Source organism: Ruditapes philippinarum, unplaced genomic scaffold, assembly GCF_026571515.1.
Source record: "Ruditapes philippinarum isolate M1 unplaced genomic scaffold, ASM2657151v2 ctg3498_1_1_1_1, whole genome shotgun sequence".
Taxonomy (NCBI): Eukaryota; Metazoa; Mollusca; class Bivalvia; order Venerida; family Veneridae; genus Ruditapes; species Ruditapes philippinarum.
Genome location: NW_026860718.1, coordinates 64,588 through 78,177, shown reverse-complemented (window position 1 = coordinate 78,177; position 13,590 = coordinate 64,588). Strand labels below are relative to the sequence as shown.

At 34.4% G+C, this 13,590-nt stretch overlaps 1 protein-coding gene across 1 annotated transcript in view; it reads left to right on the top strand.

The window, feature by feature from the left end:
* Positions 1–268: 268 nt before the first annotated feature.
* LOC132713177 (uncharacterized) overlaps positions 269–13,590 on the top strand; it is a 30,575-nt gene continuing 17,253 nt past the window's right edge. Inside the window, exons 1-3 of the mRNA XM_060695662.1 lie at positions 269–396; positions 1,000–1,189; positions 10,418–10,568. Coding sequence (XP_060551645.1) covers positions 1,140–1,189; positions 10,418–10,568 — 201 coding nt within the window. The 5' untranslated portion in view covers positions 269–396; positions 1,000–1,139. The remainder of the gene's footprint in view (positions 397–999; positions 1,190–10,417; positions 10,569–13,590) is intronic.

Sequence of the window (13,590 nt, the reverse complement as noted above, 5' to 3'; positions counted from 1 at the left end):
AGATGTATGTTTTATATTGAATCACTAAAACATTATGAAGTTTAAGTTATGTGTACTAAATATTATGTTAAAGGTCAAACAAATTTAATGAACAACTGCATCACATTCAACTGTTCTGCGAAACAGTTGCTGAATAAGAATGATAAAAAAAAATAAAACCATGGCATATGCTTTGATTTTATACAGGCCATCCTTTTTAGCAATTTTATAACGGTCATAATTCATTGATTAGTTATACAAGTTTGTGTACCTTACTTTAACAGTTCAGCACCCCATTATAGATTCTAGTCAAAGAGGCAGGGGTGCTAGAGGTGGCCGCGGCAGGGGTCGAGGTAGAGGTCAAGGGCAATGTTATGGAAACGCCACAGGTGTTCACATGTCACCAAATGTCAGAGGGTAAGAGAGAATGTACATTTTTAAACCTATTTTCTTTATTTTTTTTCTTTATTATTTTTCTTTAATATTGTCTTTTTTCAAAATACATATAATCCTATTTATGTTACATACATGAATTACTTCAATTTTACAGGATTAGTAAACCCTTGAGTTAATGCTAACATGCTAGTTGTGAATATATATGCTTAACACACACAGAGAAATATTTCAATTTATTAAATACATTTCTGTTGAGCGAAAATTAATTTTTAGGCAAAGATGTTGAAGATATTTTCCAGCATATGTTTTAGAGGAAATATTGAGAGTAATTCTGAATAAATGCCAACAAAGTAACTTAAAGCTATAAAAATGTGATTGGTTGTTCTTGTACATGAGGTTATAACAGACAATCAAAAAAGGGATACAATCAGATACTTTATTAAGCTTTCCTTGAGATTGTTCAAATTTAACAAAACATAATATAAACAAGAGTCTGGGTGAAATGAAAAAAGAATCGGTATTGCATATTATTTGTACAAAAGTGGCTTAAATTGTACTTATTAAGAATATTCATTCCAGTTAGAGTTTTGTAGTTTTAATGTTCGATACATAATATATTTACAGATCTTCACCAATGATTAATAACGGGGTTAGACAAACAAAAATTTAATACACCCAATGTGCCAATTATCAGTGTCGTGACATCACCTGGCCTACAAGGACAGGTTGTTCAACAACGACCAAAGCTGCCTCTGCAGAATTTAATGCCAGCGGCACAGATAAAGTCCAAGCCTACAGACGAGGCATCTTCAGAGTATGAACCTTTGTTTTAACTCTCTTAATCTTTACGGCAAAAATGACATGCATTTTGGTTTAAACATGTTTATTTAAGCTCAATTGTGAAACAAGTTCTTACAACTTATGTTAATCACTTTCGAGTTCGCTACCTGGAACCAACTAGTACTGATGTCATATGATAAGAAGAAAACATTTTCATGACCCGATTAGGGCTCGAACCCATGATCCCTGGGTTGAGAGGCAGACACCTTAACCTATAGGCCACCACTCCTCTTGAAATGCGTTAGCTATCAATATGACTAGATACAACTTGCTTAAGAATAACCATTTCTTACAAAGTGGTTAGTATTGACTAATGTTATATAGTATATATAAAAAACAGTTCATGCATTGTTTCAAGTAACAAATTTTTCATACTTTTGCCATGAAGAGGGTATTGTTCAATGTAGCCTCATTAATTGAGAAATTACCAATATGAAAATGAATTTGGTCATGGTTCGATGATTTTTGGCAGAGTTATGCCCCTTTCACTTTGAAAATAATATGAAATTTTCAGTTTCCGTTCATTATCAACCCAACAGTGTTACATATTCAACTCAAATTTGACATATGGATATGTCAAAGGAATGTGCAGGTCAAGTTGGAATTTGGTCATGGTTCGATGATTTTTTTTGCAGAGTTATGTCCCTTTCACTTTGAAAATAATATAGATACATCTTAGGAATAAGCAGTTTAAGTTTGAATTTGGTTTCAGTTTCAGCACTCATAACTTTTGTGGAAATGTATGTAGCCATTATTTTGGCTACAAATATGCAATATGCTATTTTCAAAAGGTTAAGACTGAAAAATTTCAGTGCCTTGAACATTGTTTAAAAATGGTTTGTGTTAACATTGAAAAGTTTTAAGGGCTTTGAACTTACAATGAAAAAAATAATTTGGAGCTAAATATTATAACATTTGAAATTTTGGCTGCATTCGGGGGCATCCGTGGCATGATGACACATTTCTAGTTTGTTTTGACCGTGAAAAAACTATAACTACACGCACGTATTGGATTATCTGTGACGATTTTTTTTGTTTATAAAAATTGTGACTCAAACTGAGACCAAAAACATAGAGTTCGTTATTACACTCCATTAGGTGAATTACCCAGAGCTATGTACAGAAAGTACCAGAAAACAGCGTTGAGCTAGGTTTTCGAATTTGTGAATCTCCCCCAAAATTCACTTTTTATCCCCCGCCGAAAAGGCGGCAGGGGATATAGAAATAGTCTCCGTCCGTCCGTCCAACCTTCCGTCCGACATTTTTGTCCGGAGCATATCTCTAAAAGTATTTGAGTTATCAACTTGAAACTTCATAGGTGGATAGACCTCATTGAGGAGGAGTGCAGTGCACAAGAATGATAACTCCAAAAGCCTATGAGATATCAACATGAAACTTCATAGGTGCATAGATCTCACCCAGGAGGTGTGCAGTGCACAAGAATGATAACTCTACCTTTCATAATTTTTAGCTCACCTTGCACAAAGTGCAGGTGAGCTTTTAGGATGGCCAACCAAATGGCGTCCGTCGTCCGTCCACATTTGATTTTATTCGGACGACATCTTCTACAATACCACTGGGCCAATATTAATGAAACTTGGCAGGAATACTCATTGTATGAAGCTCTATCAAGATTGTTCAAAGAATGCCATTCCATGGCAACTAAAAGAAAAAACTTAAAAGTTCTTATACTTCAAAATGGAAAGGGCTAGAGCTTAGATATTTCTCACAAGGCATTATAAGCTTGTTAGTTCCTACAAAGTATATTCAAATTATGGTCTAAGGCTGAAAATTGGTCTCTATTTTGGGAGTTAAAGAGTTTTTTTATTGCAAGGTTATATAGACTTTCTTTGTAGGGATAAATTGAGACAGTGTATCTTGTATTATTTGTCTCAACAGACATTGTTATGAAGATTTTTCTTTTAAAGCATAAGAAGGATGAAAAGTTTGTTGAATGTGAATGTTAATTCAAAACAGAGTCGATCAGATTAGCACAAATTTGAGAGCTACAGTGAAGTTGATTTCCCCATTTTATAATGGATTTTTCCATAAATTTCGTAATATCATCAGAAAGGAAGACTGTGTCATTTCCGAAATAAATTGCAAGGTATTTTGGTTCTTGACATTGACTTGCATATTTTATTTGTAAGATGTTGCACAAAGAAACGAAAGTGAACAAAAAGTGTTGTATTTTTTTCACAAAAAAATAGCTTATTAAGATAACAGTTTAATTTACAGTGCGGATATTACTTAAATGCTTCCTTCCGGTTTGCGGAAAAAATCATATATTTTTGTGTACACCAGTCTTACTGAATCTGCTGAACGATTTATGACATACTATTTTATTCTGATTATAAACATACAATTCAAATCATTAAATAATAGATATCAATCAGTCCTGAGTCTTAGAAAACATCTGTATCAATCTGACCTAGAAACTAAACTAATTGGATTACGGGAATTAGGACAAAATGGCGACCTTGAACAAGGAAATTGAGAAATTTTGTAACATAAACTCGTATTTCAAAACAAAGAAGTGAAGATGAATACAATTATCGGTGTGCTTCGTTGAAACAGGTATTTTGTTAACTATTTGTGAAGTATTAAGGGATGACATTTAGTATTTATGTAAATATCACCTCCCGTGATATGATTTCTAAAATTATACAATGTTTTCGGCGATCTCCGAGGTCATTTTTCTGAATGACGCAAATCCGATGAGAAATCGGGAAGGGTGTGTGTGCATGCCTCACTAATTAGCGTGCGTAAATTGCTTGATAATGCTTGATATATATTTTAAAATAAATTTGTCCATCTCAGACCCGTTTGTATACGAATCAAAAACAATTACAATACGGAGATTGCCGATGAAAAATTGAGCTAGAATATACAAGATCAGATTTGATTGGTCGTCGTTTTTTACACCAGCCAATGAAATCGTTTGTTGCATAGTCATTTGATGTCAAAATACATGTACAAATACAATGACAACAACGGTGAAGTTTGGTCTGAAAAAGGGTGCAAAAAACAAATGGAGGTGGGAGTGGTTAGCAGAAAAGGACTCTAAATGTGAAAAATGGGATGCTTGGTTGAAGAAACCAAATGCAATGGGCTTTTGTGAAGTCTGTTCCAAAACGATCAACTAGACAAATCGAACAGAAAAAGGTGCTTCTTAATCACGATGAGCTGAAGATGAGGACCACTAAAAGAATCTTAGACCAAGTAAGATCATTTCTCTTTGTAGTTTAGCCACTATCTAGAGTAAGTAACGAAAAGAGGTTTAGTTGTGCATTGTGTAGTTAATAAAGAATTCACATTACCCCACCCTCTTCTGTCTTCCCCCAACTTTCATGTGGTCTGGGCAAGGGTTGGGGGTTGAATTAAAAAATGGCCTTGTGCAGGGGAACCTATGCCCAAATTTTTAATAGGTCTGGAGATTTTTTCCAGCTTAATATTAATTTTAAGGATTAGAACTAAGGCCCCCACGATTACACGTTTAAACGGATTCGTTTCGATTTTCATTCATAAACGTTTACGATTTTGTTTACTGTTTAATCGAAATGACCATATTGTCTTACAAAATTTCTTAATCATTGCCTGTAATCATGGATTTTATCAATTCTAGTGGTTTATTCCAAAGTAAACAAACGGAAAATGGGTGTTTACAACCCTCCACACAGCATTACCGTGCAAAATTGCTCGTGACATAATACATTTTTGGTAAAAAATGGGGTTACAATGCAAAAAATGTGTGCTGACTCAATCGTGATGAGCCTTGCACATTCTTTATTTGTACATGTATTAAAAATAGAAAGAAAGACATCATTTGGCGACTCAAGTACATGGTGTGTATAGTACATAGAGGTACCACCGTTTAAACGGTATCGTTTCGGTTCTTAGCAGTCGTGTAAACGTTTACAAAAAATTGTAAACGTGGGAGCCTTAATTAGAACAGGATTTTCTTTATCTATGTTTTTTTTAGTTTGATTATTTCCTTGTTTCCAAACTAAATTGACAATTTATGAGTGTGATATTTATGCCCCCGCCATATAATGGCAAGGGCATATAGTGTTACCCTGTTCCGTCATTCCGTAATTCTGTCATTCCGTCCTTCCGTCATCATCAGTTTCCGTTCATTATCTTAATAACCGTTGCACATATTGAACTCAAATTTGACATATAGATATGTCATGAGAAAATACAGGTCAAGTTTGAAATTGGTCATGGTTCGATGATTTTTGGCAGAGTTATGCCCCTTTTACTTTGAAAATAATATGAAATTTTCAGTTTCCGTTCATTATCTCCCCAACGGTACAACACATTCAACTCAAACTTGACATATGGATATGCCATGAGAAAATACAGGTCAAGTTCAAATTTGGTTATGGTTCGATGATTTTTGGCAGAGTTATGCCCCTTTTACTTTGAAAATAATATGAAATTTTCAGTTTCCGTTCATTATCTCCCCAACGGTACAACACATTCAACTCAAACTTGACATATGGATATGTCATGAGAAAATACAGGTCAAGTTCAAATTTGGTCATGGTTTGATGATTTTTGGCAGAGTTATGCCCCTTTTACTTTGAAAATAATATGAAAATTTCAGTTTCCGTTCATTAACTCCCCAATGGTACAACACATTCAACTCAAACTTGACATATGGATATGTCAAAGGAATGCGCAGGTCAAGTTCAAATTTGGTCATGGTTCGATGATTTTTGGCAGAGTTATGCCCCTTTCACTTTAAAAATAATATGAAATTTTCAGTTTCCGTTTATTATCTCCCCAACAGTATTACACATTCAACTCAAATTTGACATATGGATATATTTTTGGAATGCGCAGGCCAAGTTCGAATTTGGTCATGGTTCAATGATTTTTGGCAGAGTAATGCCCCTTTCACTTTGAAAATGATATGAAATTTACAGTTTCTGTTCATTATCAACCCAACAGTGTTACATATTCAACTCAAAATTGACATATGGATATGTCAAAGGAATGCGCAGGTCAAGTTGGAATTTGGTCATGGTTCGATGATTTTTTGGCAGAGTTATGTCCCTTTCACTTTGAAAATAATATAGATACATCTTAGGAATAAGCAGTTTAAGTTGGAATTTGGTCGTTGTTCAATGATTTTGGACAAACTTATCTTTCCTGAATGTTGGAAAAATTTTGAACTTTCAGTTTCAGCACTCATACTTTTGTGGAAATGTATATAGCCATTATTTTGGCTACAAATATGCAATATGCTATTTTCAAAAGGTTAAGACTGAATAATTTCAGTGCCTTGAACATTGTATAAAAATGGTTTGTGTTAACATTGAAAAGTTTTAAGGGCTTTGAACATAGAATGAAAAAAATAATTTGTGCAAACAAATTTGGAACTAAATATTATAACATTTGAAATTTTGGCTGCATGCGGGGGCATCCGTGGCATGATGACACATTTCTAGTTTATTTGATATGTTTCATACATCTTTTATTTGAAAATTGTCTTTTTCATGTACTGCCAGGCTCATCAAAAGCTGTGGACAAAAAGATTGAAAGTATGCAAGACCGCATTGCCAAACAAAGAGCAATCACAACTGCCTTTCTTAGTGAACATTGTCTGCCATTTTCCATAGCAGGCGATCTCTAACATCTTGCCAAACGTTTAGCTGAAGACAAGCCTGCTCTTGAAAAAACTACTCTTTCTCCAACCAGTGCAATGTACATAACAACACATGGTGTAGCCAAATCTGTTAAGGATGGAGTGAAGTCAAAAGTGAAAGATAAGTTAATATCTTTGAATATGGATGAGGCAACTAACAAAAAACAATAACAAAGTAATCTTTCAGTACTTTGATGATGAAACTAGTCAAGTAGTAATGGATCATTTAGGATTGAAAATTCAAAATGTTTCCACATCTGAAGAAATTGTCAAGTCAGTTGAAAGTGTGCTACATTAACAAGTGGAAGACAATGGAAAAGGATTAAATTTAAGATATGAAATTGAAAGTAAAAGAATGAACATAATTTGTTATGTGGAATGTGTATATATTGCTTAAATAGTATTGCTCAGTGAATTTGTGTAAATTTTAACATATCAGATAAATTACATCTGAAGATATATAAAGCACTTGAGTATGTATCTGAGCCTTTTTTGAACTTTTAAATTCACTAAATTGCAAAAGCTTCCAAGGGCCTCCAGCCCCCTGAACCCCTAGCCAGGGCGTTGCCCTGGACCCACTGGGGGCCCTAGCGGCCCCCTGACCCCCAACTTTTTCTTTCAGAATTTAAGTTTCTGTAACTTTTACCCCTGCATGTACACATGTGTTTATCACCTCAATAAATGTAAGTGAAAATGGAACAATAATTATGGTAATTATCCATGGTGCTAGAAATACTTAATTATCTTTATCATGTTAACTAAGCAAGAAGCTTATAATTGCCTAACCTTACAATAGTTATCAATTTAAACTTGAAAATCTACTCTAAATGACTTCCCAAACAGTAATTTCTGAAAACATGAAAATGATTCGTGTAGAAAAATAACACAAGAAAAAACTGATTTGACTCATGAAAATTTTTGGCCAAACAGTCTGCCACATGAAATTCTGACCTTCCTGAGATCCCTGCTGTTTGTTTTACATGATTTTATTTTATGATTAAACCTGTGTATAGAGCCACTCATGTGAACAGGAAGAAGTTTTTGTAGAAAGGGATGTCCAAATATGATAAACCATAGATGCTTGGGGGTTAGATCCTGTCCCCAACATGATACCCCTGAGTAAACACCTTTATCAAAAATTATTTTAATATCTAAACACTAATGGGATATCTGGTACAACTATAATACTGGTTATATGCAAAAAAAATACTGTTTACCATCATGTATTGAGACTTAATTCCGGGCAGGCAGGCAAATTGGTTGGACCAGTTTTTGTAACATTTTTCTCAGCAACTACTCTAGAGAACCTCATAATATTTAGTATACAGCATTAACACATTGTCCCATACCATGGGATTCGATTTCAGGTCTGTCACTCATCCACTTCATGTTAACTGACTTAGTTAAATTCATAATAATGGTCAATGGTAGGAATTTTTCCTAACGATTTTCTCAGCAACTACTTATCACAGCCTTTTGATATTTGGTATGCAGCATCAACATGTAGTCACATACAATGGGATATGATTTCAGGTATGTGGCTCATCCACTTCCCGTTTGATGACTTAGTTGAATTTTTGGCATTAATTGTAAATGGAAGGAAATTTCCGTAACAGTTTTCTCAGCGACTACATAACACAGCCTCTTGATATTTGGTAATGTGACTGCATTAATATGTGGTCCCAAGTTCAGGTCTATCGCTTATCCACTTCCTGTTTACCGACTTAGTAAAATGTTCGACATTACTGGTCAATGGTAGTACATTTTTGTAACATCACAGCCTCATGAGTCATGTTATTTGGTATACAAATTCAACCCGACCATTTTTGTCTTTGACCCATTTTTATTGAAGTATTATCCAAATTTGTATTTCGCCTTGTTAATTATGATGTCATTGTTAAAATTTTCATGATGTAAACACACTACTACTATTATTGTAGATGTTGAAATATGAAATTTTTTTCAAAACGGCTTCTATTAAGTTTTTTTGATATATATGATCAGTACATGTGCTTGGATTGACAAATATGCATTTTATTTGGATTTTAAAGGCGTTTTGAGCTCCAAACCCCAAGTGTCTGTGGTAAAATGAACTGAATGCTTGCAGGCAGTCTTATGTTTTTTCTTCTCTATCATCTTTATCATAGGTTTCATGTAGCTTGTTTTGATTTAGTCACTGCAGCCAGGTGACTTTGTGCTGAAATAAAAAAATAAAAACCCTTTTTAGTAAATCATATAATTCATCAATTTCAATATTTCCCCCAAAAAAGTATTTCTTGACAGTTTAGAGTCGTAGTTAATACATGTTATATGAACTTAATAAGGTTCATGTGGATGTTGTTTTTTTCCACTGAATTATAAATAATATTGTCCTCTAATAAATACTTAAAGTTACATTTAATATTCGAGCATCACAATCATCATCACAAATAAATTTTAACTTCTTTTAAATCATTTACAACTGTTCTTACAGAAATTCTTATTAAGAATAATCATCGGATATTCACCACTACGAGTGTTTACAGAAGTTTATTTATCTATCATTTTCATTTGCTATTGAAGCATTTGACAAAAAAAATGTAAAAATCAAAATGTTTGACTGAATTTTTTATGCGACAAGTTTTTGTAAAGCAAACATACATGTATATCAACATGATCACTGGACTTACCGACAAATTTATGCACTAACCAAATTTATGCGCTATGTATGTCCGTTATTGGTCTTAATTGACATGAATTGCCGCTAATCTGTTTATATTGTTGTTTGTTGATACATGTATTTGATCGGCAATTATCAACTCCGGAGATGTCACCTGTTGACTTCCAACATATGCTCAGTTGTATTGCTGCGTTTCATTGGTTTTTGTGTCGCCTCTACGGAGTAGTGTTATGGCCCTTTGATAAAAAGGTTTTTTTTTTCTGTGTGTTGCCAGATACGCAAAAGCTTGTCGGACTACTCCTCATAACTACTGGTGCAATTTTATCCAAACTTTACAGGAATGATCAGTACCAAGTCTAGTTGTGCACTGTCCGTCTGTCTGTCACAAAATTTGTCCCAACATGAAATTGGCCATCATGAGGCGACACATGTGATTACTGATCGCTCTTGTCTAATTATACCGACCAATGAAAATTGGTTTAACAGACCGTTTTGATATTAGGCGGAGCGTGGAAGATTTTGACAATTGGAAAATTATTGCACGTGTTTATCCTAATAAGGGCGACATTGTTTTTGCTTTTCTTAGCAAACTGGAGAAAGAGGGCCTAGAAACGTGAAAAGATTTCTTTTTTTATAGTTCTACTGCTAAAAAAAATTACTGGACAGTAGGTCCGGCGAACTTTCTGAATTTGTCGGACCTTTCAAAAAATTACGGGACATGACCGACGGTCCGACGATGTTTCGCTTGGACTTTTACATGTAGAAAAGTGAAATTTAAATTGTGTATTAAAAATGCTTCAGAAAACTCCATTTCATTTGAAATTTTCTTTTCAGAGATTGACTGAAGTTAAATTAAGACATTAAGTAAAAATTTATCTGTATTATTTTAGATATAAATGGAGTATGGATCTTGGACTGTTTGCAAATGAACAATATCAGTCTATTCTTGATCAACTACAAAATGAAAATGGACACAGTCTACCCAGCATGGCAGAGAAGATGGCTCTTTCAAACAAAACCGCTGTTTGCAAGTACTTGTTGGTATGTCTACATACTTAATATTCTCTAAAACTCATGGCTTCCTTTTGGTAGGGTTATGCCTATTATAGAATCTTGTTTTTTTTCCTCTCCACTATCAACTGGTAAAAATCTCTGCTTCTTGTATTACCCCAAGTATTTTACAACTTTTTTAGCTCAACTATTCGATAAGAATAAGTAGAGCAATTGTAGTCACCCGAGCGTCGGCATAACTACTTAGGTTAAAGTTTTTGTAATACCTCAAATATTTTCAAAGTCCATTGACATATGGCAACTTTGCACACTTGTTCATCATCATGACCCCAACATATAGACAGGAGGAGGTAACTGTATCAAGCATTTTGACAGAATTATGCCCCTTTTTAGCTCGACTATTCGATAAGAATAAGTAGAGCTATTGTAGTCACCGGAGTGTCTGCGTCGGCGTAACCACTTATGTTAAAGTTTTTGTAATACCTCAAATATTTTCAAAGTCCATTGACATATGGCTTTGAAACTTTGCACACTTGTTCACCATCATGAACCCAACCTGTAGACAGGAGGAGGTAACTCTATCAAGCATTTTGACAGAGTTATGCCCCTTTTTCGAGTTAGAATTTACATTAAAGTTTTTGTAATACCTCAAATATTTTCAAAGTGCATTAACATATGGCTTTGAAACTTTGCACACTTGTTCACCATCATGACCCCAACCTGTAGACAGGAGGAGGTAACTCTATCAAGCATTTTGACAGAATTATGCCCCTTTTTTTTGACTTAGAATTTACGTTACAGTTTTTGTAATACCTCAAATATTTTCAAAGTCCATTGACATATGGCTTTGAATCTTTGCACACTTGTTCACCATCATGACCCCAACCTGAAAACAGGAGGAGGTAACTCTATCAAGCATTTTGACAGAATTATGCCCCTTTTTTGACTTAGAATTTACGTTAAAGTTTTTGTAATACCTCAAATATTTTCAAAGTTCATAAGGCTTTTAAACATGTTGAAATTTTATACTCTTCTTTGACAGCATAATAGGACTCTCTCCAATGCCTATAACTGTAATATGGATTTAAAGAAAAAATTTGCCTTTTTCTTTTATACTGAGAAAATTTTACCTTGTAATCAAGGCTTTATTTACTATCAAGCACTAAGAATAGTCAAGCGCTGCTGTCCTACCGACAGCTCTTGTTTGACTTAGTATTTATGTTAAAGTTTTTGTAAAACCTCAAATATTTTCAAAGTCAATTGACAAATGGCTTTGAAACTTTGCACACTTGTTCACCATCATGAACCCAACCTGTAGACAGGAGGAGGTAACTGTATCAAGCATTTTGACAGAATAATGCCCCTTTTTAGCTCGACTTTTCTATGAAAAGGGGAGCTATCCTACTCGCCCCGGCGTCGGCGTCGGCGTTGGCGTCGGCGTTGGCGTCACACCTTGGTTAAGTTTTTCGTACCACCCCACTTTATTTCAGAAGTATTACAAGTATGGCTTTGAAACTTACCATACTTGTTCACCATCATAACCTCCATCTACAGACAAGAGTACATAACTCTGTCAAGGTTTTTGACAGAATTATGGCCCTTTTTTGACTTAGAAAGTGTATTGAGCTTGGTTAAGTTTTTTGTACCACCTCACTTTATTTTCAAAACCATTGGAGGTATTGCTTTGAAACTGACCATACTTGTTTACCATCACGACCTTCATCAACAGACAAGAGGACATAACTCTGTCAAGGTTTTTGACAGAATTATGCCCCTTTTTGACTTAGAAAATACATTGAATATGGGTAAAATCCACTTATTGCCTTAACCCTTTGAGATATTGCTTTGAAACTTTTAATGCTATTTCACATCATTACCCCATCTGTACGCAAGAGAAGGTAACTCTGTCAAGGATTTGTTTTAAAAATTAAGGCCTTTTATCGACTTAGAATCTTGGTTAAGTTTTTAGTACCAGTCCACTTTTTGACTGAACTGTTTGAGATATTAATTTGAAAGTTGGAATACTTGTTTACCATCATGGTCCCAAAACATGGGCAGGAGAAGGTAATTCTGTTAAGGATTTTATTTGAATTATGGCCCTTTTTGACTTAGAAACTCAGTTAAGATTTTCATTCTTGTCCACTTGTTGACTTAACCATTTGAGATATTACTTTGGAAGTTGGAGTTCTTATGTGCCATCATGAGACCTATCTGTAAGCAAGAGAAGATAACTCTGTGAAAATGTTTCTTGATTTGTACTTAGAAATTCCTAGTTAAAGTCTTGTGTGCCCTTAACTGTCAAAGTTTTGTTTTATAGGCAAGCACTAAAAAAGTCGAGCGCGCTGTCCTTCTGACAGCTCTTGTTTAGTCCCCTACCGGTTTACCGGAGGGGACTTTAGGTTTACCCTCCGTCTGTCTGTCCGTCAGTCCGTCCGTCTGTCTGTCCGTCCGTCCACAAAACTGGATCCCGCGATAACGCAAAAAGTACTGAAAATATTTTAATGAAACTTGATATATGGATAGATGGCAGTATGGAGATTATGCACGTCTTTTTCTTTTCTTCCTATGTTGAAAATTCTGGTTGCTATGGCAACAAAAAGACTGAAAATATGGCAAATTTTATACATAACCTGGATCCCGCGATAATGCAAAAAGTACTGAAAATATTTTATGAAACTTGATATATGGATAGATGGCAGTATGTAGATTATGCACTTCTTTTTCTTTTCTTCCTATGTTGAAAATTCTGGTTGCTATAACAACAAATAGACTGAAAATGTGGCAAATTTTACACATAACCTGGATCCATTGATAACACAAAAAGTACTGAAAATATGTTTATGAAACTTGACATATGGATAGATGGCAGTATGGAAATTATGCACATCCTTTTTTATCTTCCTATGTTGAAAATTCTGGTTGCTATGGCAACAAATAGACTGAATTTCAAGATTTCTGATTCTAGTTTTTAAGTTTTTTCACTATAAGTTCTTTATTTCTTAAGGTATTTTCTTCAAACTTTAAATAGAAGTTGCTTGTCATCAACCACATC